The sequence below is a fragment of the Camelus ferus genome, chromosome 15 (genome assembly GCF_009834535.1).
Source record: "Camelus ferus isolate YT-003-E chromosome 15, BCGSAC_Cfer_1.0, whole genome shotgun sequence".
Lineage (NCBI taxonomy): Eukaryota > Metazoa > Chordata > Mammalia > Artiodactyla > Camelidae > Camelus > Camelus ferus.
Genome location: NC_045710.1, coordinates 51,077,537 through 51,104,596, shown reverse-complemented (window position 1 = coordinate 51,104,596; position 27,060 = coordinate 51,077,537). Strand labels below are relative to the sequence as shown.

Genomic DNA, 27,060 nt, shown 5'->3' with positions numbered 1-27,060 from the left:
TATAATGGGCATGTCAATTACTAGCTCCTGTAGCTCCTATGAGGGGCAAGTTGCCAGTGCCTACCGAAATTTGAAATCTTAGGACTCAGTGTTCTTCTATATCTGCCTTGAGGAGACTTTTGTATCTATGCGCAAGGAGTTGTTCAAGGATGTTGGCTGAAGCTTTGTCTGCAGGAGCAAAATAATTAGAAGCAACCTAAATGCCCATGAAAAAAATGGGAACGGCTAAATCAATCTAATAAAGCCCAGCGATGAACTAGCATGCTGCAGTTAAAAGAGTGAAGCAGATCAGTGTGTCGTAACACCCAACAAGACGTGTGGTTGAGTGAAAAATGCAAAATGAGGAAAGAAATGGGCAGTCCACTGTCATTGATGTATTTAAAAAGCCATTTACACAAAATGATCTGATTATCATCTGTGTGTTTCTATATATGTGTGTGAATGCATAGAAAACAACCCCAAAAGGAGTGACGGACAAAGGGGACTTAGTTTAGTCTTCCCGTAAATCATAATTTTGTTCAAGAGGAACTCAATAACGTTGATAAAATTAGATTTTTAAGTATGTGTATGCATATACAGACACACAAAAGAAAATTTGGAGAAAACATACAGAACAAAAGAGTAATTAAAATAATCTCTAATCCCACCTCAACTGCTAACCCTCCAGAACCCTTTTGGAAAGAGTCAGGGGTCTGCTCAGGGGCTCAAAACATGTCCATCAGGCCATCAGCTGTCCTTCTGCCCACAAGGGAGTCTAGCACCATTCAACCCAGAAGACCTCCTAATCTAAATAGCACCCTAGACTCTGCAAAGGTCATGGTGCCCTCCCACTGTTTGTAATTCAAAATGCATAACACCAAAGTTCTGAATTTTCCCATGACTACTTCAATGCTTTTTCTAAGCAGCAAATATCAAAATCTTTTCAAACAATGCTTCCCCTCTCCCTCTCTTTGTTTGAGTATATGTTTTGTTTTGCTTTATCCCACCTTCTTGGTGCCCTAAACCCACGTATAATCTGCCCGTTGACTAAACCTGCACTGGTCCTTTCCCCACCCCTAAGAAGGCTGTGTGGCAAAGACACACCCAGGTTGCCTGCCCTGACCCCGCCCCACATCCATCCCTCCTGTTTCAGCCTTGCCATTGTGTCCCAGGCAAGCTACAGAACAATGAATTCTTCGCAGATGATAGTATTGCCCTGTCTCCACGTTCTGAGCAAACCCCAGTTATGCCTGGCATCTGGGAGTCAGCGTTTTGTAGGCTTCTGTGACATTTGAGAGCTCACATCCCACTTCTTCCAGAATTTGGAAGAGAGAAGGAAGGACAGAGGGCTGCTCTTGTCACCACCAATGAGCTCATCCTTCTCAGAGAGGCAATAAGAAAGCTAAATTTCACCCCATGAATCAGGAAGCCTGAACTCATGAGAAAACACACATTCCCCAGCTGCCTGACCCACCCAGCTGACCTTTCTATAAAAAGGAGAGCTGGACTGAGGCCTCCTCCCTAGAATGAGTTAACTAATTAAACAACGACAGACATTTTTTAGTGAAACAAACCCTTCACACCATCCATTCAAATCCTGTGATTTCTATATATCTTCCAAGGTCACAACCTTTTTGGCTTCTTGTGGCTGACATCGCACATGTCTGGGAGCCCCTCCCAACTTCCACATTTGGGGCGATTTAACCAGGAGCAAGTCATTCAACCCCTGTTAGCTTGTTTCTCCAACTGGACGTTGGAAATACTAATTCCTATCTTTTTGCTTGATGATCTTAGGGTAAAATGCCCCGAGGCATTCCTCACTGTCTCAAAACAGTAGTGCCTTGGGATTCAGTTTGCCCCCTAGTCCATATTCACTCCAGATCAAAGCCATTGAGTTGTCATCCCCAGTCTTACAGGACAATGGCCTGGGTCTCCTACCACTGGGTCCACAGAATGGAGAAATCTCCGTGTTGTTAGCCATCTGGTCTTTCAAACACAATTGACCTGCCCGTCAACTTTCCTCCACCTCTTAACTATGGGACCAGTCTATTCTTGTTTTCTTTGTAAACTATTGCTTATTACATTTATCTTTAAGCATATCTGTTTCTTTTTACTCTCTTCAGTGAAAATTTTGGAGGTTTTGGCATCAGGGTCTACAGGGTCTTCTTCCTTGGCTAGCAGCCCTGGTCCTACCCTCTCTGCAAGGTAACTGAGCTACCTTTTTACTCTCCAGTCTTTGTGTGTCTGCCATGAAGATTATGCACTGATTCAGAGTCTAGGTTTGGTCCAGGTTTAGAGTTTGCACCCTTGCATGCAATAGCCTCTTTGCAGCTTTGTGATAAATGATCTCTATTATTGTAAAACATGGCATTGGTACACATTGTTCGAAATCATCAAAAACAAAAAAACAAAAAAAAAAATGGGTGGTGGGGGGTATAGCTCAGTGGTAGAGCACGTGCTTGGCATGCACGAGGTCCGGGGTTCAGTCCCCAGTGCCTCTGTTCAGGGGAGAACAAAATAAAAGAAGTCATCCTGTAGTACTTTTGTGGGCTGGTGGTTACTACTCTAGATCTCTTTTGTGGTACTAAAATCACTAATGTTCAATAATTTTGGGGTAATCAGGAATCATAGGAAATGAAAAGAAAGCTTTTGGGTCCTCTCTCTGTGATTGCTTCATCCCTTGATCCAAACCTTCTGAAAGGAAAGGCAAAATTATGGAAACAATAAAAAGATAAATCGTTAGCAGGAGTGGAGGATGCGGAGAGGTGAAAACCAGAGCACAGAGGATTTTCAGGGCAGCAAAAATACTGTGTATGACATTATAATGATGGATATATGTCATTACACACTTGTCCAAACCCATAGAATGTACAAAGCCAAGAGTAGACTGTAAGGTAAACTATGGAATTTGAGTGATTATGATGTGTCAAAGTAAGCTCATCCTTGGTAACAAATGTACCACTTTTGTGAGTGATACTAATAATGTGGGAGGCTATGCATGAGTGAGGGTGGGGGTATATGGGAAATCTCTACATTCTTCTCAGTTTTATTGTAAACCTAAAACTGCTCCAAAAAAATAGTCTTAAAAAAAAAAAAACCTGGAAGGGACAAACTCTGTTGTCCTTCTTACTTAATTAAAGAGCTCTAGGACACTGCTCAGAGGTAGAAATCTCAAACTCCTAGGAAACTCACCCCAGAGACATTCTGCTTCATTCTTCATAGGTCTTCATCATGCTTCTTTTTAATCCTCCTTTTCTCTTTTTTCTTCCCCACCCCCGACCCCTTTTTCTTCATCTGGGACCTGCTTTTCTCCTTACTTTCTCTTTTTTCTTTTTCTGTTCTTGTTTGTCATGATCCATCCTCAACGAAGTTTCAATTCCGTCCTGACCTGCATACTAGATTAGAGAGGACCCTAAATCCAGTGACTCATGTCCTTATAAGAGGAAAAGAAGACACGCAGAGACACACAGAGGAGATGGAGGCAAGGATTGGTGAGATGCAGCCACAAACCAAGGAAAGCCAAGGATTGCCAGAAGCTAGGAGAGAGGTACAAAACAGATTCTTCCTCAGGGCTTCAGATGGAACCAACCCTGTCATCGTAACTTCTCACTTCTAGCCTCTCTGTTAGAGAGTGCATTTCTGTTGTTTTAATCCAACAAATGAAATAGAGTCAACAGTGATTGATCACGGTGATGGATGTACAACTATTAGAACATACTAAAAAACATTGAACTGCACACTTCAGATGGGTGAATTGTATGGCATGTGATATATCTCAGTAATGCTGTTATTTTTGTAAATTATGTCCTGTCCTGCCAGTAGCCTTGTTTCCTGCCACTTTTAGGATCAGCTTCAGAGGCTTCCGTACACATTCCTCATAGATGCATTTGCCTACTTGTGCTTCTTACCTACTTTGGGGCCTGCCTGCCCTCACCATCCCACAGGTCCAGACAGACAGAGAGATTACAAACAAACAAACAAACCAAAGATGTAGCCTGAACCTACATCTCTGTTGTTCCACTCTTCCCCTCAACAAAAAACTGCAAGGGCCATTCTTACCCATGTTTACTTGTGCACCCGTGTGAAGGTTTCTCTAGCAGATAGACTAGAGTAGAATTGGTGGATCATAAGGCATATATTTAACTCCCTTAGACATTGACAAATTTTTTTTCAAAACATTGAAATAATTGACATTCTTACCAGCAATGTAGAAGAGGCCCCATTTACCAGCTCCTCACCAGCCTTTGGCCAACCAGACTCGATTTTTTTTTTCAGCATGATGATTATAAAGTGTTATCTTGTTTCAGTGGGCATTTCTCCGACTACCAGTGAAGTTGAGCATCTGTCCATTAGTTTATGAGTATTCAAGTTCTTTCTCTAAGAATTACCCATTCCTAACCAACTGGCAATTTTCTACAGGGTTATTTGTCTTTTCTTTTCTTTTTTTTTTTTTTTTTGTCTTTTGTTTCTTGATGTGCATTCTGTGTACTGATTATTTGTCATTTGTATACATGGCAAATATTTTCATTCAGTCCATAGCTTGTCTTTTCACTTTGGTTATGGTGTGTTTTAGTATTTGCAAGGTTTTGATTTTAATGTTGTCAAATTTTCCTTTATGGTTCATGGGAGTTTTTCATTTTATTTGAGAAATCTATCTCTACTCCATAAAAATACTCTTCTGTGCTTTTTTTTTTTTTAAAGTTTTATGCTTTTCTTCCACATTTAGTCTTTAATCCATAAAAGATTTATTTTTTGAGTGATATGAAGTAGGGGTTTAATTTTATTTTTCTCCATAGAGAGCCATTGGTTCCAGCACATTTATTGACTAGTTCTTCATTCCCTCTGCCATTAAACTCAGATGGAGACCACAGAAGTTCATCCCTCTGCAAAACTCAGTTTTTATTTCTACAGTTTTATGATGTCTTACTAATTTAAAGGAAAATATCCTCACATTCTTCTCCAAAGTTGTCTTAGCTCTTCTTGATCCTTTGTATTAGTTTTGTCAAGTTCCATGAGAGTCCTTCTCAAAGTTTGACTTGTTAAGGAGGAAGGCGTTTTCCTCTCCCCTTCCAGGTTATTCTGGCTGGGCTAAGAATTAAATTGACATGAGAGATTAACAGGAGGAGACCACACAAAAGTTTAATAACGTGTATACTTGGGAGAGACCCAGAAAAATTGAGTAAGACGCCAGAATGGCTGAAACCCTTACCTTAAATGCCATCTTCAGCTGAAGTCAAAAGAGAAGGTTTGGAACTTCAAAGGGGAGGAAGGCAGTTGAGATGGAGATGCAAAAGCAAATGTTTGGTAAATAAACGTTTTCTGGGCCCTGCAGAGACAACAGGATACAGAGAGGAATTTTAAAAAACAGACTTTGCTAGGTTCCTCCCTGTGTAATATATAATATACTATACTATATAATATATAATATATTATATATATATATAAAATACATACTACAGTTTATCTATGGTGATAGCTTCCTTCGTGGAACACATCTTCTATCTACATTCCTTTAGGCCATTTTCCTGAGTCTTTTGTTGCCATGGCAAATCGTCAGCTATCATGGCGCTGGGGAGTGTGCCATTCACCATGCTAATGTATTATTATGAGAGTATAATGAGGCTCAAGGTCTACTGGAAGTTCAAATCTTCCACCATCTTGGGCTTAGTTGGCTCTAACCAGTTTTGTTGGTTGGTTTGTTTCTCTTTGCAGCTTCCTCCTGAAACTTAGATAAGGGTAATTGGTTTTTATTAGAGGGAAGGGCAGGGGTATGATTCCAGGGCAACAGCTTTGGTAACAAAGGATGGGTCCCAGGCATTGTCCTATTCTGATTCTTGTTCTGAAGGGGCTTGGGTCCTCTGAACAGACTAGAAAACTTATTCATTACCTTTTCATTCCAGAGCATACCCCTAGGCTTCTTGAGAGTTTTACGGCCTCTAGTGGAAATGAAGGGGAGGGAAAGGGGGAATGAGGGTGCTGTGTAATTGCTTACAAAACTTTGTTCTTCTACCCTTATATCATCAGGGCCCCCAGGAAAAGGCCTCAGGGGAGGAATTCTTTGAGAGCCAGCAATACCTAAGTGGCCTTCCAGGACTCCTAAAGCTGGGCACCACTCTTACAAAATTCAGACCCAGGCACAAAGGACCCAAAGGAAAAGAGCACTAAAAAGAGAGGGCTCACCTAGCAGTGAGCTCATTGAGGAGAGTGAGATAAAGAGACCATTACAACAATGTGGACAGGATTAAGGGAAAGCAGCAGCCCTGTGCTGCACCCCAGATGAGCAATCGTGGGGAGCTGTTACTCTCTCTAGACTTGGAGGGGAAGAGGGGAGAATGGTCACTGAAATCCAGAGAGACCCACAGCTACAAAAGAGAGCTATTCAACAGAGCATGGCCTTCAGTAGAGAGAGGCAGCCACTGCCAACCTATGGCCCCAGCAGTCCCACTAAGCATTTAGCACCCTGCTTCTTAAAGCAGAGACCCATTGATTAGGGTAAGCAAAGCAGAAGTCACTAAGTGGTCCTCTACTTCTTGCCCCTATCACTTGGCCCTAGGGTTGGTTGCATCCTTCTTACAGGCAGGGAAATCTGCAGGCTTATTATATTTGTTGGTCCACAGACCTATTTGAGCTGTTTGTCCTGAGAAAAGCAAGGAAGAGCTGAGTTGGGTCTGAACTTGGTGTTCCTGGATCAGATGAGAGAGGCCACCAAAATCTCTCCCAACCACACACACACACACACACACACACACACACACACACACACACCCCACGTGTACATATGTAGTAAAAGCTATAAAGTACTTTACAGATGTTAGTTATTTTATTATCAGTGATGCTCTTGGTGGGTAGGTTGGTCTGCAAACTACAGAGAGAAGACTCTGAAGTTCCAGAAAGCAACCTGGAGTGTAAGAAGTGAGGGTACAAAAAAAAAAAAAAAAAATAGAGGAAAATCAAGGAAAGAGGAGATTGTAAAATGGCTTAAGACTTGGGTCCATTCTCTGAGCTCCAGGACTGAACTGGAAGAAGCACCCCCTCCTTCCTTCACAGCCGTATTCTTTTCATGCTTAGATGAAGCAAGGAACTCACCAAGGAAGAGGTCAGAACCTACAGTTAGGGATGCTTTTTATTACACACATTGGTGGAAGGAAAAAGCAATCTCAGCAAAAACACTTGATACAGAGTAGGTCCTAAATATGCGTGAGTTGAGGCTAAACAGGCTTTTCATTCATCTCTAATGGGCTGGTGAATTTTTCTCAAGCCCTCCTGCCTGCTCACTCTGGAAACAGAGGCAACCTGAGCTACTGACCACCCCTTGTCCCAAAGCCTCGATCGACCTCTTCCCTGTTTCATCGGTTCCCCCCTCTCTCGGAAGAGATGGTCACCATCCACGGCTAATCCCTCCATCTAGACCTTGAATCCACTCCTCTGTGGGCCAGGATGTATCAGTTACTCCCCTTTAGTCTGATTTCTCTTCCCTTGTCTCTTTTCCCTGCCTATGTACATGCTTAGCCTTGGACAAGATTTTAAAAAAACACCTCTTGACCCTGCGCCCCTCTCCAGTTTTACTCCCCTCTTAATTACTTACCTAGTTACTCCTTTATTGTCCCTTTTACTCCTCCCTCCCATCACCACTGAACTCCTAAAATACCCTGCCCACCTGGCTTCCTGCATATGTCATTTTAAAAGTCACCCACAACCTCTGTGTCGCCAAATCCGATGATCTCTTTTTAGTCTTGATTTTGCTGCCACACTTGACCCTCAGGACCACTGCCTCTTCCTGGAAACGCTATCCCAGCCGGTGCCACCATTCTCACCTGGTTCTCCTACATCTCAGACCATCTCTCACCTTCTTAGTCTCCTTTGTCACTGGATCTCTTTAAATGTTGGCGGCCCCCAGTTTTCTCTCCTTGGCTCCTTTCTCTTCTCACTTTATACATTCTTCCCAGACAAGCTCATTTGCTAACTCATCTTCAATATTCTTCCCAATCATCATTTCCAGTCTGGGAGCACTGACGGCATGGAGCCAGCCACTATTTATTGGGAATTGTGGGTTCCACAAGGGTGTTAGGGGTGACACTATCCTACCCAAAGCTTGGACTTCTGCCGGTGACCCACAGGCACTTTTTGCTTAGCTGTCACAGCAGATCCTTGTGTGCAAGGCCTTCTGCTAGGTGAGGCGGGGCCAGGGAGGGGGGTGCACACAGACTTACAGCTAGTTGGTCACCAGCCCTCCCCCTCCTAGGATATCCACATGGCCACACACACCCATCCCTGCCATCACATGTTCTATCAAACAGAAAGAATGACCTATTCAAACAGGATGAGCTGCTCCACCTTTGCCAACACCCAAATTCCTTTTCCTCTCTTCCCAGCACCTTACTCATCATCACTCGGCCTCCATTTCCCGAAGTGAAATGGACCCAGTGTCACATGACAACAGTGCCCTCTAGAGGACAGTTTCTCAAATTGCAATGGTGCCCTCTGAGAGAGTGTGGCAGACTGAATTTTCCCAAGACTGTCACAGCAGTGTCTCCCGTCCCCACTGCTCTTCCTACAGTGTGACTTTGTCGCTCCGCCCATGAAGAGATGGAGCTTATTTTCTCTCTTCTTCAACTGGGGAGAGTTTGTGATTATGGACGGCTGGGCCTTGTGACAGGGATGCCCAGCCTGGCCCCAGGAACTAGACATCACTGTGTAGAGAGCACCCCTGTGGCGTAGAGCCCACGGAAGCTATTCAGATTAGCCGATCCTAAATTGCTTACCCCGCCCTCGCACGGAAACCTTTTAGCCATGAGCTGAGTGCTCCCCTCGCTCCTGCCTCCTGACCACCCTGGTGCCTTCCCTGTGGCCCTGCATGTCATGCCCTCCTGTCTCGAGGACCCATGAGTACAATAAACTTTCTTCCCCTGTGCCTCTCCTCGGCCTCCTCTTGCGTCTGCACCTGACTAACCTTCTTGTAAAAGAATACAAAACAGTTTCCATGTGTGTCTCTGTGCCCGCCTATGTCTGAGTGTGTGTGCATCTGAGTATGTTTCTGTTCACGTGTGTGTGTGTGTGTGTGTGTGTGACTGTCCGTCTGTTTGTGTCTGGGTGGCCGTGGGAGGAGTCCCTTAGATAAGGTGTTTCCTGATAAGCTCCAGGAGCAGTCCCTACCTACTCAGGTGACTTCAGGCCTCCTTGTACCTCAGTGTTTTTCCCTCTTGCACACTGAGCACCTAGGTGTACACACACATACACACACTTTGTTCTGATTGGCAGAGCCCTAACTTCCTATTGGCTGGGACCTCCAAACATTTTTTTCTCCTTTCATTCCTTGAATTATATCCACATTAGTACAGATTCCCTGGTCTAAAAGGAAATTTAGAGATCCTACAATTCAGTGCTTTCTTAAGAAATTTTGACAATAATTTTTTTATTTTAAATCATCATTCATGGGACTTAATGAAACTTACAAGCTTTTGCACAGCAAAGGAAACCATATGCAAAACAAAAAGACAACCTACGGAATGGGAGAAAATATTTGCAAGAGACTTACAAAGGCTTAATATCAAGAATATATAAACAGCTTGTAAAACTTAATAAGAAAAAAACAAACAACCCAATCCAAAAATGGGCAGAAGACCTAAACAAGCAATTCTCCAGTGAAGACATACAAATGGCCAATAGGCACATGAAAAAATGCTCAGTGTTGCTAACTATCAGAGAAATGCATATCAAAGCAGCAATGAGGTATCACCTCACACCAGTCAGAATGGCCATGATTAAAAAGTCCACAAACGATAAATGCTAGAGAGGGTGTGGAGAAAAGGGAACCCTCCTACACTGCTGGTGGGAATGCAGTTTGGTGCAGCCACTGTGGAAAACAGTGTGGAGATTCCTCAAAAGGCTAAAAGTAGACTTACCATATAATCCAACAATCCCACTCTTGGGCATATATCCAGGGGAACCTTAATGCAAAAGGATACATGCACCCCTATGTTCATAGCAGCACTATTTACAATAGCCAAGACATGGAAACAGCCTAAATGTCCATCAACAGATGACTGGATAAAGAAGATGTGGTATATTTATACAATGGAATATTACTCAGCCATAAAAACCGGCAACATAACGCCATTTGCAGCAACATGGATACTCCTGGAGAACGTCATTCTAAGTGAAGTAAGCCAGAAAGAGAAAGAAAAATACCATATGAGATCGCTCATATATGGAATCTAAAAAAAAAGACAAACTTATTTACAAAACAGAAACAGACTCACAGACATAGAAAACAAACTTATGGTTATGGGGGGGAAGGAGTGGGAAGGGATAATTTGGGAGTTCATGATTTGCAGCTACTAACTAAATATATATATAACAGATGAACAACAAGTTTATACTGTATAGCCCAGGGAACTATATTCAATATCTTATAGTAACTTATGGTGACATAGAATATGAAAATGAATATATGTGTGTTCACGTGTGACTGAAGCACTGTGCTGTACACCAGAAATTGATACAACATTGTAAACTGACTATGCTTCAATAAAAATACATTAAAGAAAAAAAAGTATAAACATTGTCAGTCATGGCAGAGATTTCCTACTTCACAGTCGGGAGTCAGCTCATCCTGATTGGAAGTCTAGCTCCACCAATTCCAGCTTCTAAATATGCAAACTCTGGCAAGTGGCTTCACCTCCCTAGGCCTCAGTTTACTGTCCTGAGCAGGGGAAAAAAGTAGATTACAAAGTACTCACCTCATAGGATTGTTGTGGGAATTAAATGAGATAAAGCACTTAAAACAGAGCCTGGCACATTCAGTAATGGCTGGAGTCACCCTAATTCCAGAGGCTACTGGTAGCCCCTCTAGACAGGCTTGAAGTGTAAAGGATGTGTCAGACCCCGAACAGTGGTTTCCTGAGAGTTACCAGCTCGCCGGCTAGAGAGAGCCTGGTGCTTGAAGACTTTGGGCTGAGTCAAGCGGCCCACTGCCCTCAAACCAGGATTCTCCTGCCATCTAGTGTCCAATGGCAGCAAATACCTAAATTTCAAAGTCAGGGTACTTTGAGTCCCCCATTCATTAGTTTCCTTTTCTTCTCCAGGCTCCACTTGGCATCCCCAAAGCTTCTAGCTCTTTCATGCTCTGTTCTGTTCAGGCAACTCCCAGTATGTGGCCTGGCATTCTCTTCACCCTTTTGTGTGCCAGGCAGAAACACCCACTCTTCATATCCTCTAAGAAAGCTTTCCCGAGGCACTTGGACCGCTCAGTTTCTTCTTGCCAGCCCAGGCCAACCCCTCTAGCACATCCCTTTCAACACTGTCTGTCTGCCAACTTCACCGATGCTCCCCGGTGGACCCCCACCCATAGCACAGTGCCCCGTGACTGGCATGCGTCTTAAAGCTATCCCTTGATATCTGTGGGGCATTGGTTCCAGGACCCACTGCCCATACCAAGTCCTGATGCAGATGCTCAGGTCCCGTAGTCTGCCCTCCCTAACTGCTGATGTGGAACCCGAGAATATCCAGGGCCGAATATATGTGTTTAATAAATGAATAGTAGGTGTATACATCCATCAAAATTCATAAATTGTACATCTGAAATATGTGTAGTTTACTATACAGAATTTATACCACAATAAAGTTGTTTTATAAATAGATAGATAGATAGATAAGTAAATAAATAAATGCATAGGGTGGTAAAGTTGAAGGTGAGGTATTCCAGATAGAACTGTTTCCAAGAGCTTAGAAACAGCTCATTGTTGGCACATTGTTGTTTTTGTTTTTGTTATTGTTAATTTCCGGTGTACAGCATGGTGATTCAGTTATACACACATATATATATTCCTTTTCTTATTCTTCTTCGTTACAGGCTATTACAAAATATTGACTATAGTTCCTTGTGCTGTACAGTAGGACCTTGTTTTTATCTATTTTATACAAAATGCTTCATTGATTATCTGCATTGTGCCTTTGAAGCTAATAACTTTTTAATAGAAATAAATGCATAAACATACATCTACCAACAATCCAACCATTCCACTTCTAGGTAGTTACCCAAGAAAAATGGAAATCTATGTCTACTAAGGATTTGTTCAAGGATGTTCATGGTCACCTCTTAATTCAGAACAGCTAATAACTGAGAAAGACGCAAGTATCCATCAATAGGGGAATGGAAAAACAAATTGTGGTGCATCCATTCAATGCCATACTACTCAGCAGCAAAAAGGCACCGAAGTAAGGCTCAATCTCAGAAGCGTTAATGTTAGGTGAAGAAGCTAGACCCCCCTCCAAAAAAAGTACACATGAATGATCTATATATAAATATAAATAAATATATATTCATACACATATAATATAGAAAAGGAAAACGTAATCTGTAGTGGTATAAAGCCGATCAGTGGTTGCCTGGGGTCAGGAGTACAGGAATTGGGGGGAGAATGGATACAACTAAGATCTGCGCACATAACTGTATGTTAATTATATTAAATATTTTTAAGGAATTTTAAGGAAGAGAGGGAAAGAGGAATGGAGAGAGGGAAAAGAAGGAGAAACACAGTAGCGGAGCTCGCTTGCGGGCAGCGGTGGGCGGACCAGGTGCAGAAGCTCGAGGAGGGCGTGAGCCGCGGACGCCGCGGGGGACGGGGGGCGGGGGGCAGGGAGCGCGGCGGGAGCCGGCCGCCCAGCGTGCAGTTGCTCCTCTCGGACGCCAGGTGGCGGCGTGGGCCGGGAGGGGCGCGGCACGGTGACCCCGGAAGCGGCGGTGAGGGGGCGGGCCTATGCGCGGGAGTCCATGTGGGCGCCGGCGGGGCGGGTAACAGCGCGGGGTCGCCATGGCGGAGCTGCAGCAGCTCCGGGTGCGAGAGGCGGTGGATTCCATGGTGAAGAGTCTGGAGAAGGAGAACATCCGGAAGATCCAGGTAGCCGGGCGAGGGCCGATCCGGGGGTCCGGGATTCCCGGCCCCTTCCCGCAGCTGCCGCGCGATCCTCCGCGCCACTGCGTCCCTCCCGGCCGACGCGTGTCGAGGTGTCCCTGGGGTCGTCCCTGGAGTCCTCGGAAGCACGCCTCGCCCTCAGACAGAACTTCGGGAGCTTTGGCTGAGCGGATGAAATCTGTGCGTCCTCGCCACACGCAAGGCCGTTTGCCCCCCAGGCCGGGCCGTGGGAGGGGGTGTCCCCGCACCGGGGTTAAATACCCGCTGGTATGATGCGTTCGGCCTCCCCGACCTTCCCCTCTTGCGCGGCCCCTTGTGCAGGTGAGCAGGCCGCGGCCCGAAAAGATCACGGCCAAGGTGAAAGACCGGAAAGGCGAAAGCTCTCGGCCTCCTCAGTAGCCAGGCTGTGCCCGGTTCTGTAACACCGAACTCTGCTCCACACGGCGTTGGTCCTGCTTTGACCCCCTAAGTGTCTTGTAGCTGTTGGTCCTGCTTCCCTAACCGGATTGTGAGTTTACCTTGTAAAGGTGCCCCTGGAGTCGAGTGGACCGGTTGCCCCCTGGTGGAATGTAGGTTCCTAGGTTGCTGACCTCTGAACCCTGTGGTGTAGGCACCTAGGTTTCAGAACTTGGCCTCATCTGACCCACCACCACCTTCCCCGTCCACCCAGCCTTCAGTGCAACAAGTGCCAATGAACTAGCAGCAAGGAGGCCACGCAGCACCCCACTAGGCAAAAAGGATAATGTTCCCATTCGTGGTTCTAAGGCCCTGATGTCTATTCTAAGGAGAAGTGCGGATATAGACGCCCCTCCTAGCCTCTGTTGCACTCTATGGTCATCTCTGTCCCCGGAGGCTTTCCTGCCTCACCTCTCCGCCCTCCCTCCACAGGGCCTCATGTTCCAGTGCAGCGCCGGCTGTTGTGAGGACAGCCACGCGTCCATGCAGCAAGTGCACCAGTGCATTGAGCGCTGCCATATGCCTCTGGCTCAAGCCCAGTCCCTGGTGACCAGCGAGCTGGAGAAGTTCCAGGTAAGGAATATCCCAAACAGAGGACTCCAGCCCTTGGTGTTGGTCTTTTGCAGGAGATGACAGGCATTTGTTCAAAACTCTTGGCTTTAGTGTCTTGGTTCTGTGTTAACATTTGTGACAGTGCTATAGCCAGCTAGTCTTCACAGGATTTTAAGTTTTAGAAAAAATCCTGGAGGTTGAGTGCTGTAAGAATTTCCCATAGAAACAATGTAAAAGGGAGTTACCAAGAGCCTTATGATTCCCCTCCCCCACTGATACCAAATATAAGATATGTCCATACAGTGTAAAGCTTTCCAAAACATAGCAACCTAGAGCAAGATCCTACCATCACTTTGTAGATTTGCCCACCAAGAACACCCCTACTTTCTACACCCAGAGGGCAGCCCCCGTGTCACTGAAGAGCAGTCTTCATTTACATGAAGAATTGTTGTTGTTGGCTTGCTGATTCCTGTCTCACAAGCCTCTCTGGGGTCTCTAAGGGCCCCCCATATCCCTCCCTGGAGCAGAGGGTAGCCACAACTTCATTTTACTCCCTTCCTCGGGATATACTTTCCTGGAACTTGGGGGAAGCAGGGCCCACTTCTGAACCAGTTTTTCATAGCCTGGGATTCTGTTCACATGGCAAAATTATATCTAACGTGATACATCTTTACATTCTATATAAAATTCTTCAAAATTACTGGGGCTGTAAGAGAATAACTTCTCCAAGATCATGGAACTCTAAGAGGGTTTCTTGGTGTTTGACACCTTATTTTACTGCTAGCATCTTTCAAAATTTGCTTCTTCAATTACTGTATAACTTTCTCCTCCCATTCACTTTTCAGTCCTCTCCAGGCTAACTTACTCTTCCACTGTGCCAGAACCACTCTCTCCACTCCCCTCCATGGGGCTGAAACCAGTGGTTATTTTCATTCCTCGTCTTACTCAGTGTGTCTGCATCATTGATACAGTGGTTCACTTGCCCCCCTCCTTAAAACCCTTTATTCAGTTGGCCTCAGGATAGGATAGCTCACTCTCCTGGGTTTCTACCTCTCCCTCTAGCCATCCTTTCTTGTTCTTATTTACTGATTTTTCCCCTCTCCAGCCTCTGAGGAGCATTGGAGTGCCCAGGGCCAACCTTGGACTTCTTCTCTGTCTAGTTCTCTAGGCTCGTAGTTATAAATATCATCTATATGCTGACAACTCCTACATTCATATCTCTAGACCAGCTGCACCCCTGATCTCCAGATTCATATTCCCAACTCTTTTCCCCAACATCACCACTTACTTATTTTATTTGTCCATCTGCCCTCATTGGAATATAAGTTCAATGAGGGCAAGAACTTTATCCATGTTACTCAATGCTGTATTCCCAACATTACAAGAGTCCCTGGCACATAGCTGATGCTCAATACACGATTTGTTGACTTGAGTATTTCTCTGTAGCAAGGACAGACCTTATAGAATCAAGATGTTTGAAAATCTGTAGTTGAGTAACAGTGGCCTCTAGTTACTTCTCACTTCCTGGAAGAAGCTTCTGTATAATTTATTCTATTCTATCATTCATCTGCTTTCTAGTAATGCTTTGTCTGGGCACTCGTGTCCTTTTTTTCTTTTTAAATATATATAGTGTCCCTTAATTTGATCAAGATAATACATGTCAAGCCAAAATATGCAGCACAGAGCCTGGCACATGATAAGCACTTGGTAAATAAAGCTCAGCCTCTCAGTCTTCTCTCCCCTTTTCCTTCTTGCCACAGGACCGCCTGACCCGGTGCACCATGCATTGCAACGACAAAGCCAAAGATTCAATAGATGCAGGGAGTAAAGAGCCTCAGGTGAAGCGACAGCTGGAGAGTTGTGTGACCAAGTGTGTGGATGACCACATGAACCTCATCCCAACCATGACCAGGAAGATGAAGGAGTCTCTCTCATCCATGGGGAAGTAGAAGTCTGCTGTTGGCCGTCCGGGCTAAGGGCAGGAGCCTATTTTGAAAGAGGAATGAGGATTTGGGTCTTTTAAGCAAAGTTTATGAATGAAGAAATTAAGGATGGCAGCACGTTTAAGGCCTACGTCACTTCCTTCTGAACACTGTTTCCTTTGTGTTTCAATCCTAAAAAGCGAGATGGAAAAAACTGGTGCTAAAATTTGGGTCAGAGATAGCACAGGTGTTTTTGAGAGCCCAAGGGTCACGCGGCAAGTGCTTATCCTGGCAGAGGGGATCACCCTTGTACCCAACCAGAGCCCTCCGAGGTACCAGACTGTCATAGTACACAGGTACCAACAGGTGGGCAGGTTCCTCTAGCCTGCCTGTGATCTGGTGGTGTGGAGAGAGGTGTTTCTGTTTGTTGTCAGCTTTCTGTCTACCGGAAGGATCACCACACCATTTTCCATAAACTGTAAAACAAAATCCATGAGGTCACCAATTTAAAAGGGAAAAGGAGACTTCTAGGGTTTGGTTTGGTTTGGTTTGGTTTTATAGACGCAGGCATGAAGTTAAGTTAAGATGTGGCCTTGGGAGAGTTAATTTGCATAAGAACTTTGAAACGGTCCTTGTGGGTATTCATTTCTGGCCATCAAGGTGTGGATGTGCATTTCTTAAATTACATTACATCTTTCAGCCTGGAGTCCCTACAAAAATATGAGAGGTGATGTCACACTGCTATGGAAGCAAATCTTCCCTCTCACTGGCAGCCATGATTGGCCCTGAGGCTGCCTGCAGCAGTGACAGGACAATCTTGCGGTGACACTCAGCCTTGAAGGGAAAGGAGGTTTTGTGCTGTGCGCTAGTATTCAGGAGTGAACAGTGAAAGAAAAACGGTTAGCTGCTTAATTAAGAGTTACGAAGTACTGGATTTGAAAAAATCTGGTTTTCATAAAACAGGATAGAATGAAAGCTTAAACCCAGTATTGCTTACTTTGCCCCCTGAAATGACAGAGCTCTATTGAGACAATCTCTTGGCAACACAAAGGGGATGGGAGAAAAAGTAAGCATCTTGGGGGTGAGCTGTGACTTTTTTAGAGCTAAAGAGGGACAGCCCCCCACCCCCATCACCAAATACCACTTTTGCCAGGGTCTTTGCAAAATGCATTGTTCTTCCCCTAGTTCTGGCACCTTACCGTTTTGTTAAGTAAGTTGTTGTCTTTTTACCAATTTATTACTTGAAATGATAATGTAGCCTGTCTGTTTGCTGTTTCAAGACTGTGATATATTTTCCTAGTGGTTTGGTTTTAAAAATAAATAAGGTTTAATTTTTCCTCCATTATTGTGTTTCTTTCCTTATGTTTGGGCAGTGAGTATGTAACTTTGTCACGATGCTTCTCTTTGTAATATGTGAAATAAATGTAAGGCATCCAGGGAAGTGAAAATTAGTTTTGTGTTATGATTCAGATGCTTGTAAATGGGAAGAACTTTGAGGGCAGGCTAGGGCACTACAACCTGAAGTCCATTCATGTAAAAAGACAGACACTATAAGGTTGAAAAAAAGAAACTCAATGTTCATGTCAGGTCTCTAGCTTCAACTAAACACTAACAGCAGAAGATGGAAAAGATAGACAGTTACGGCCTCTCTAGAGAAAATGCAGTGTCTAGGATTTTGAGTACCAAGAGAGTACAAAACGTATGAGTTTAAGTCTACTGTCACTGGCATTTAAATGGAGTTGTCTGGACATTCTATTTTGGCCTAAGTCTTCTATAATCCCTGTTGTATTTGATTCATAAATGTAGATGCTCCTGTTTTGGGCAACTTAACTAGGAACAAGTAAGAGCATATGTTGAAAATCAATACCTCAGATCATGTGTGTGTGTAAGTGTGTTGCACATCGTATTTTATATAGAGGGGCAGGGTACATTTAGTGGGGTTTTGTAGGCCTTGTTAACAAGCATTGCAGGACCATCTGTCAGGAGTACAGTTCTGGGTTCTAGAAATTCTTGGAAGCTGAGGCCCATCACCCTACTCTTTTGATGCAGTGGTCACTAACTGAGCTGTTACTAGAATCCTAGGCTTTGCATGACATCCTGTGGAAATACAGGCATACCTCAGAGAGATTGCAGGTTCAGTTGGAGATCACCACAATGAAGCAAATATCTCAATAAAGTCACACAAATATTTTGGTCCTATCACGGATCACCATAGCAAATATAACGATGAAATCGTTTGAAATACTGTGAGAATTACCAAAATGTGACACAGAGGCGTGAAGTGAACAAATGCTGTTGGGGAAAAAAAATGGCATGAGAGATTTGCTGGACTCAGTTGCGACAAACCTTCAATTTGTTTAAAAAAAAAAAAAAAAAAAAAAAAAAAAAGCAAGCTCCACAAAGCACAATAAAGGAAAGCGCCATACACGAGAGGTATGCCCAAACATGCTGAACACATTTCAGGGGCCCACTCCTCTAGAGCTTATTTTCATTCGGCACGTACGAAGAAGATAAACACTGCAACTCATAAAGACAAGGGTTTTCCAGCGTTCTTCAAAAGCTACAGGTAGGACCGGGGCACCTCACTTTCATAGAAGAACGGAATGAAGGAGCACTTCTGGAGGCCCCACCCCTCTGATCTGGTGACGCAACCGGAAGCTGGGGGCTGATCGACAAGCGCCCGCTTTCCCTAAGTATCGCGAGGTAAAACGTGAAAGCAGCCGACAATCAACTGGCTGACGGGATCAGTGACGTCAGACGCGAAACGCCGGGCCTACCGCTGGAGTGTGAGGTGCTGCACGGGTTCTGTTTGGAGGCATCTTTGAGCTGTCCGAGTGGTCATCATGAGCAAAGCTCACCCACCCGAGTTGAAGAAGTAAGTGTGTGTGAGGGCCGCGCCCACGTGGCCGCTTCTTGCTGTGTCTCGTGTTCCTCAGATGCCCCGCCATTTCCCGAGAGTGCGCCTGGTGTGCGTATTCCGGTGCGCGGCCGCCGCGATCCGGGCCCGGGTACCGCGCTTCGGGGCCTGAAACCCGCGCGGAAGTCGTATTTCGGCTGGAGGGTCGTGGTTACCAAAGGCAGCAAGGCGCCTCGATCCAGCCGACTTGCCTCCCAGGCGGGAGCTCGCGGCCCCACGTCTCCCCCACGCTCTCCCTCCATACTTGAAGATCTTGAATGCCATCCTTTGTAGCATCGTGTTCTAGATGCTGGAGAGTAAGTCTACAAGGAACTAAGGAGATGGGTGGGATGGAAGCGTTTGTTAGTATATGAGTAATCAAAAGCCGCCTTAGTCTTAAAGGATGTGGTTGTTCCTTTGAGTTTTAACTTAGAAATCTCATTTCTTTTTCTTGCGTGCTTGTACTTAGGTTAAGCTTGAATGTCATGTGATACGTTGCTCTGTTAACAGAAGTTTGTAAGAAATTCTTTTTTTCTAATTAGAGAAGGCCAGGGGGTTGGGATTGGGGGCGGGGCGGGGGAGGGATACCCAGTAAAATCAACTCGAAGTAGTGTATTCCTACTTTAGATATGACCCAATTTACAGTTTTGGCGTCCTCAGACACTCTTGACTGAACTTAGCATGTTCCATGTTTCCTAAGTAACTTCTCCATCATGCTTATACTATGTAATGCTGGAATTCTGCATGTAGTAGTTGGATGGCGCAAAGGATGCAAAATTGATTCAGGAATCAATTTGTGAGGCAGCCATCTCGTCTGCCTTGTTTATAGTTCATTTATTATTAGCCTCATAAAAAGTTAAACTAAAGGAAAGGTTCATATTTAATAATTTTGCATTTAAATGCACATTTGTATTAAAGCCATCTTTTGTGCAAAAACTCCGTGTATATTTTAATTGGGTCTGTTAAAGATTTAATTATTAAATTATAAGCCTAACATTAAGAAAAATAGGAATTATTGTTGAGAAAACGCTTATCTAAGATATTCTTTTATTGGTGAGCTGGTAAAATCTTGTAAGTTTTGTATGAGTTCATCAGGAACTGGTGCAGTGGTAATTATTTTGTAACAAAAAGAGCATAAGGTTTCCTTTTTGAGTCTTAAGATATTATTTGAGAATTTCAAAAGATGAAACTAGTTTTATTTCCTCTCTTCTTATCTCTAGATTTCGTGAACTGCATAATTCTGTCAGGGTTGCCTCCAAAATGACTTAAATTTTTTCTTCCGTTAGTTCTCAGAAATATCTTCTTTTACACTTTTATACCCTCCTACTTTAGCATAGCTGAGTGGTTCTTAACTGCAGGATAGGGAGTCTGGTTCTACCGGGATCTAGTAGGTAGAGGCCAGGGTTGCTGCTAAACGTCCTGCAGTGCACTGGACATCACTCAGCAACAGAATTACCTGGCCCCAAATGTCAGTTATGCCAAGGTTGAGATATCCTGGCCTAACCAAATTCTTCCTCCCACTCTTAAAAACTGCTGCCAGAGTAGTTGTCTTTTTTTTTTCTTTCTTTTTTTTTACTTTTATTGAGATATAATTGACATACAGCACTGTAGAAGTTTAAGGTGTATATAGCATAATGATTGTCTTACATATAACACAGTAGTCTTAAGAATGGCTGACTGCCGCAGTAACTTATCACTGTCTACATAATAAAGTCCAGACTTCCTTCTTCAAGCTCCTCTACCTGAAATCCAAGCACCAAGTATTACACACACTTACTTGAATACCATGTTCTCCAGACAGACAGAACCATTTGATTTTGCTCAAACTTTTTCACTGCTGTGTGACTTTGAAAATTTTACTTAACATTTCTCAACCTCAGTTCCCCATTATTAAATGGTGGTAATAGTAATACATAACTTACAAAAGCTGTCATAAGGATTAAATAAGCTCATGTGTTATATTTGTGTGTTTTATATAACATATCCTATTAAAATAGATTGTTTTATATATTATACTATATATTTTTACTTGTAAAAACCTACCTTGCACCTTCTGTCTGGCTCCACGTCTTAGCTTTGAATTCTCCCATGATATACATGAAAATTGAATGAAGTTTCATATTTTCTAGCCTCTAACTGGAAGAGGTAAAAACTGGTTTGACTTGCATGCCTTCGTATTCTCATACTACCCTGCTGAGATGGAATTTCCTTCCTTAATTCAAATTACTTCAAACTTCAAAAAATGCATTTATTTTGCTAATGTATACATATGTGTTGAAGAATATCCTGAACACTTACTATTCATGCTCAATATTACACTAAGTATTGTCTCAAATATAAAGTCATACCTGTTGGGCTGGGTATGGTTTGATTACCTTCTGGTTTCTTCACACGTTTGGTTCTGAAAATAACCAAAATATAACCAAATTTTTGTTTTTCCATTATGGTTGTAAAATCTTGTCATTGAAAATTAGGTCAGTATTGAACAAGAATGTTTCTGTAATTCACATCAGTATAAAGACTGAACTTAATGTACATTAATATATATATTCTAACTCCATCCCATTTTCCTTATCTTGCCCCTTCCCAAATTACATTGCTCAGTGTAAGTTCTAACTGAGGTAGCCCATCACTCTCATCCTTTACAGCAGTACAAGGTTTTTATACTTTTAAATTGTATTATTCCTATTGTGTACATTGTAGCACATTATATTGATTATACCTACTTTTGTGCTTACTTATGCTTAAATTTTTTTAATTAGTTACCTAATCTTTACCCCTTTTGCTTTTTCAGATTTATGGACAAGAAGTTATCATGTAAGTTTTTTGGATTTTTTATTTTTTTAATTATTCAATTGCTTTTTACATGTGCCTTAGCAGTATATGTTTGGAGCAACTTTAAAAATTCAAAGCCCACAGAACCTCTAAAATTTACATGCATTAATTAAGCAGGTTTATCAAAATCCTAACTTGACAATTTCATTTACTTAATTTCTTATATTTAGTAGGTTTCACAGTACTTCAGACCTTTCATTATTATTTCAAATAAGCCCTGTCTCACTTTGACAGAATTAACAGGATTTTCTGTTTTATGGTACTTGAAAACTTAACTAAGATTCTGACGTACCCAGTACTCAATAGGGGTAAAGACCATGCCTTAGAGGCAAGCAGCCTTCACTTTGAATTCCAGCTCTGCCACACAGTAACTGTATAATCTTGAACCAGTTATTTAAAAGCTCTATACCTCAATTCCCTCATAAAAAGTTAAGATAACTCTACTTTAGAGGAGTCTTATAAGTTTAATGTGGAAGTAAATGCAAAATGTTTAGCTTAGTGCTTGGCATATAGTAAGAATTGTACATCTCAAATACCTGGATTTTATCTCAGCTAAACTTAGTCAGGTCAATTAACCATTCACCTTATAGTTAATGGTCAGTTTTATTAAAATTTCTTTTTCCCTTTGTATAGTGAAATTAAATGGTGGCAGACATGTCCAAGGAATACTGCGAGGATTTGACCCCTTTATGAATCTTGTGATAGATGAATGTGTGGAGATGGCAACTAGTGGGCAACAGAACAACATTGGAATGGTGGTAAGTAAAGATAGATGATTTCTCTTAGAGATCTCATTTTTCTTTTGAAGTAAGTATTAGCTTTCCTTCCATCAAACTCTTGAATTAAATTGAAGTTAGGCAAATTACATGCAGGATTAGACATCCCATCTCCCTTTTAGTTTAACATGTGGCAGTCATTCAACTGTTACCTGTAGGTTAGAGCTGAATCTTACACAGAATCCAGTGAGGTCGTTGGGCTTGAAATAGCTGTTGGAAATCATTTTTGAGCTTTATTCTATAATAGAGGCCTTTACTCAGTCCTTCATTAGAGGAATAGTTCTCAATCTTAGTTGCATTTTAGAATCAAATTAGTCTGGGGTGCAGCATAGTTTTTTAAAGTTCCCCAGATGATTCTAATGTAAGACAGAGATTAACCATGGATCCAGAGCATTTACAGGCAATGAGGGTTTTTTTTAAAAAGCAAACAAAAACTATGCCTAGACTCTACTTCAAAGCAATTGAAACTATCTCTAAGATTTTTTTTGTTAAAAGATCTTGGGTAATTTTAATGTATAGAAAGGATTAAGGGCTACTTATCAAACTTTAATATGCTTATGAATTCTCCTAGAAGATCTTGTTAAAATGTAGATCCTAATTCAATAGGTGTGGGCTAGAATCTGCAATTTTGCATTTCTCACAAGTGCTCGTTTGATGAAAATTTGCCAGTCCACAGATCACACTTTTTGAGTTTAATTGTCTATGTAATTAACCTAGATTTTCTGGTTTATCACACTCAAATATGAAAGTAATCAAGGTAGAAGTTGCCAGGGATACTCACAATGACAGCTATTCACATGGAAGGAAACAAATACTGAGTTCCTAATTACAGGAGCAAACATTTCTGCATTCGTTAGGTGGTAGCGGTATGACTATGGAAGAAGAGTTTTTGATGTTTGTCCAAAACCCAGGCTTTGTTTTTGGTTTTTGTTTTTTTATTTAAGTACAGTCAGTTACAATGTGTCAATTTCTGGTGTACAGCACAATGTCCCAGTCATGCATATACATACATATACTCCCAAAACCTAGGCTTTGAATTCCACTCTTTGCCCAGCACAGGACAGTAAGTGGTAAGTCCGAGTTTCTTGGGCAAGGTGAATCAAAAAAGACAGCTGTAGCAAATCATTGAGCACATACACCTCTAAGAGGTGGTAAGAGTTCCTAATTATTAGCCCTGATTTTGCCTCCCTTTTTAAAATTTGAACAGTAGAGGGGTGTAATTTTTCTTAAATCACCCTTGCCAAGATTTGTGTTATTGTTTATTTCAAATGTGTTTCCGTTACTTCATTTTGAAAAAGCAAGTCAGTGATCAGGGTCAGAAAAACAGCCTAGAGTCTCCAGGTCTGAGACTCCCCACCTGCCCCCACACGTTTCATGTAAATTGGCCTCTTCAGGTACAGTCTCCTTGAGCTTCTCTTGAAGATGAATAAAATTGTGGGCAAATCATTAGCAATAGTTTCTTATAAAAACAATTTTTGAGTACCCCAAGATTTCTCTCTAGCCCTTCCTTTTACAAGTTAGGAAATCTTTGTTCTAAAAGAGGGTAGATTTGGTTCTTATCCCAAAAGATTGCTGAAAAAGGATTCAAGAAGGACTTGACGTCTACAAGTCAGTTCTAATTTGGGAGGATAACTTTAGAGAATTAGGTGACACTTCTTGAAAATTAATCAGAGAAAGAATTGAGCCTAGATCATGGATGTTTCTTGTAATTTTCCTCCTAAATTTTAATGAGCTTAATTTTCTTTACACAGAAACTGGTTAAAAGCACTGCTATCCCGTGTTGGTCAGATACTGAGCACCTGCTCGCTGTGTTGGGCAGTCTGCTATTCCATGTCTGATGCTTGCTGTGTAACAAAGTTTGCATTTAGTAGTGCTGATTCTTACAACCAGGTTAACACTTCGAAAATTAAGTAATAATGTATCATTTGTCTTTAATTTTTAAAAATATCTAAAGAAAATGCAGAATGGCTTTTCTGAGGAAAAGAAGGGAAACAAGTTATGGGTTTTTTTGTTTTTTTGGTTTTTTGTGTTTTTTTTTTTTTTGCAAGTTGCCTGGCTAAGGAGACAGTTACACTGGCTTCATTTTTCCCTTGTCCAATTCAGTGACCCATTGAGGCCATTGAAATTACTTAATACAATTCAATTAATAATACTATTAAGAATATGTGTGTTCTGAAAGGGAGGTAATTTGTTTTGGGGGATCTATCAGGTAGATAATGGCCTAATGCTATCTCAACTAGCCTCTTCTTAGACATCTCCAGAGCTGTCGGTAGCCTCACCTGTCTTATTTCCTTAAGATTCCACTCCACTCCAAGGTTCCCTTAAGAATGTGGTTCAAATTGTGCATTTTATGATGCTACATATTTTAGAAGTTCTTCCTAGCTTTGTTCTCCTATTAGTCTATTTAGGTTTATATTCTCTGTCCTTTCAAGAGACTGAAAAAGCCTGAGCAACACTTTCCAAAAACTTAGTATTGAAGCACAGCAAAAGGAGCAGTGTGGAATTCTGGACGTGATATTTCCAGTTTGATCTGGAGAACAGGGCCTTGAACACAATGGGAAAAGAGGGAGAGCGCCGCCCAGCAGAGGTGCTCACTGACCAGCCTTAATTCCAGTGTGTTATGGGAGAAGGCAAAGAAGCGTGTGATACTATCTTAGAAAGTGTTGATGGTGGTTTTTTATTTTTTAATGGTGGGAAAAGGAAAAAGCCCTCAGGGCTGAAAATCTTAGTTATCTGAAATAACTTCTCTCCACAACCCCCCACTTCTAGGCTAGTGTCAGAAATGGGCACATTTAGGAGGGAGCTAGGAAAGGAGGCTCGTTTTTTGTGTTTTGATCAATGAGATGTGATGTTCATCATCTGTTGCAAATAAGCCAGGAATTTAAAACTCTGAGAACTAGGTAATCATGTTGTTTAGCCTTCTTCATTTCATCTCCTAACTTACAAGAAGCGTAAGAGTCTGTAGGTTCCTTCAGTCCCCATTGTCATCATCTTCAGGGCACTTTTACTCTTTCAATGAAGCTCTTTAATTCTTTGCCACCTTCTCACTTCTCGTTGCTGTTTGTCACTGCCAGGCTCCAAGACACTTTCCAGCCTGCAGCGTCCCTCTCCAGTCTGCTAGCCGCAGTAATCACATGCAAATTCATTTGTTTCCTTAGCAGACACTTGTGGAACCTTGTGTGTGCCTGCCAGTGCTTCAGGCACTGGGGGCGTTGTGCCAAGCAAGGTCCGTGCCCTCAGAGAAATGACATTTGAGTGAGAAGGACAGTAAATAATAGTGTATGTAATAAGTAAATCAAGCAAGCAAGCAGAATGAGGGGAGAAGAGAACCAAGTTACAGCTATTTTTACTCCACCTGCCTACAAGCATAGTTCCACTTTGAGTCTGCAGAATGCCCCCATTTCTAATAAATTGTTACATGTCCCCTCACCCCTCCTGTCCTTTGAGCTGTCCAGCTCCCTGAGCTGATCTGTAATTGCATTATCTACAGTCCACCAGGGGCTCCTTACTTTCACAGTCCCCTTCTGGTTTGACTTTTCTGCCCCTTCTTGAGCTCAGTTACCAGCCCTTTCACCTGTGCCCCCTTGAGTGCCCTTGCTTATCTCCCCCTAGGAATGGCTACTGTGTCAGACACTGTACCCCAGGCCTTTTCTTCTCTTCCTCCCTCCAAGTTCCCACCCATTCTCTTACATGTGCTTTTGCCAAAACTGGTCATTCCCCAACCTGTGAAACTCACTAGCTCATTGGTTTCAGGATGCCCTCCAGTCACTGTAAGATTAGTGTTCAGTTGGGTACAAACTGTCTTTTTCCCACTTCCCTTCATAACCTTTTACTGTATTCAAAGTAGATTCTTTCCTTATCCCTTTACTCTTTTTATCTCAGTTCTATTTAGAATCTCCTTTCTGTCAAAATTCTACCCAATTTTCAAGGCCCAACTAAAATGTCATCTTCAAAAGGCCTACTTTTTTCAAATTCCATCCTAGTTTATTCCCTAAATGATCTTAACACCCCTAAGTTGACATATGTTCTATTGTACCTATTTTTCTCATTAACTTTTGGATCCCTTAGGGGCAGGGATGGGCAGGTTCATTTGAGTCCTGTAATTTGGGTGAAATGTTTTGCTAAATGAATTGTTTTTAAATTCATTTTCTTTTTCTTAGGTAATACGAGGAAACAGCATCATCATGTTAGAAGCCTTGGAACGAGTATGAACAATGGCTGTGTTCACCAGAGGAATCAACTGCTTCCACGTGTCCCCTCTCCACATTTTGCTACGATAAAAATTGGGTCGTGTACATTTTCTTATTGAACTTTTTTTTTGTTAAATAAACTTTTGTGATAGTCAAAAGTGCCTTCTCAGATGTTTTGAACATAGAAAATATTAGCTCTTGTTTTGACTTTTTTCTATTATGACCTATTCCTGGTTGAGGCTGACTTGTTCAAAGGGTTTTGTGCATTAAAATAGAAGAGTCTTATTAAATGTGAAATATGACAAGGATGCCCCTTTCCCCTGTCTTTTACCACTGAACAGAGGTAAAGAAGCTGCAAACTGAGTGGGTTTCTTCTGGAACGTTAACTGGAATTTTCAAAATTCTTGAAGTAACTTTGAGGTACTCTGACTTTCCAGGTACATCCACATTCCAAGTACAGTTGCAGTCAAACACGGGTTTGAACTGCACAGATCCAGTTGTATATAGGCTTTTTCCAGTAGTAAATATTACATTAATACA

At 42.4% G+C, this 27,060-nt stretch overlaps 2 protein-coding genes across 4 annotated transcripts; both read left to right on the top strand.

The window, feature by feature from the left end:
- The first annotated feature begins 12,721 nt into the window (after nucleotides 1–12,721).
- FAM136A (family with sequence similarity 136 member A) lies at nucleotides 12,722–17,165 on the top strand. 2 transcript variants are annotated; one of them, XM_032497763.1, is made up of 3 exons: nucleotides 12,722–12,878; nucleotides 13,782–13,922; nucleotides 15,662–17,165. In XM_032497763.1, exons 1-3 carry the CDS (start codon nucleotides 12,792–12,794, stop codon nucleotides 15,848–15,850), a joined length of 417 nt encoding a protein of 138 aa, XP_032353654.1. In that variant the 5' UTR covers nucleotides 12,722–12,791; the 3' UTR covers nucleotides 15,851–17,165. The 2 variants fall into 2 exon arrangements, with proteins under 2 accessions (XP_032353654.1, XP_006192826.2); XM_006192764.3 differs by lacking the exon at nucleotides 12,722–12,878 and adding an exon at nucleotides 12,891–13,073.
- A 1,395-nt stretch (nucleotides 17,166–18,560) lies between these two features.
- On the top strand, nucleotides 18,561–26,678 carry SNRPG (small nuclear ribonucleoprotein polypeptide G). Of its 2 annotated transcripts, none has more exons than XM_006192765.3 (4): nucleotides 18,561–18,698; nucleotides 21,514–21,536; nucleotides 22,188–22,312; nucleotides 26,491–26,678. In XM_006192765.3, exons 1-4 carry the CDS (start codon nucleotides 18,667–18,669, stop codon nucleotides 26,539–26,541), a joined length of 231 nt encoding a protein of 76 aa, XP_006192827.1. In that variant the 5' UTR covers nucleotides 18,561–18,666; the 3' UTR covers nucleotides 26,542–26,678. The 2 variants fall into 2 exon arrangements, with proteins under 2 accessions (XP_006192827.1, XP_032353653.1); XM_032497762.1 differs by lacking the exon at nucleotides 18,561–18,698 and adding an exon at nucleotides 18,759–19,036.
- The last annotated feature ends 382 nt before the right edge of the window (nucleotides 26,679–27,060 follow it).

What these genes read in the sequence shown, in the direction of transcription:
- FAM136A (XM_032497763.1), top strand. Translation starts at nt 12,792, where the DNA reads ATGGCGGAGCTGCAGCAGCTCCGGGTGCGAGAGGCGGTGGATTCCATG. An exon ending in AGAACATCCGGAAGATCCAG is followed by an intron (nt 12,879 to 13,781) that starts GTAGCCGGGCGA and finishes CTCCCTCCACAG; the next exon opens with GGCCTCATGTTCCAGTGCAG. An exon ending in GCGAGCTGGAGAAGTTCCAG is followed by an intron (nt 13,923 to 15,661) that starts GTAAGGAATATC and finishes TTCTTGCCACAG; the next exon opens with GACCGCCTGACCCGGTGCAC.
- SNRPG (XM_006192765.3), top strand. Translation starts at nt 18,667, where the DNA reads ATGAGCAAAGCTCACCCACCCGAGTTGAAGAA. An exon ending in TATGGACAAGAAGTTATCAT is followed by an intron (nt 21,537 to 22,187) that starts GTAAGTTTTTTG and finishes CCCTTTGTATAG; the next exon opens with TGAAATTAAATGGTGGCAGA. An exon ending in AGAACAACATTGGAATGGTG is followed by an intron (nt 22,313 to 26,490) that starts GTAAGTAAAGAT and finishes TCTTTTTCTTAG; the next exon opens with GTAATACGAGGAAACAGCAT.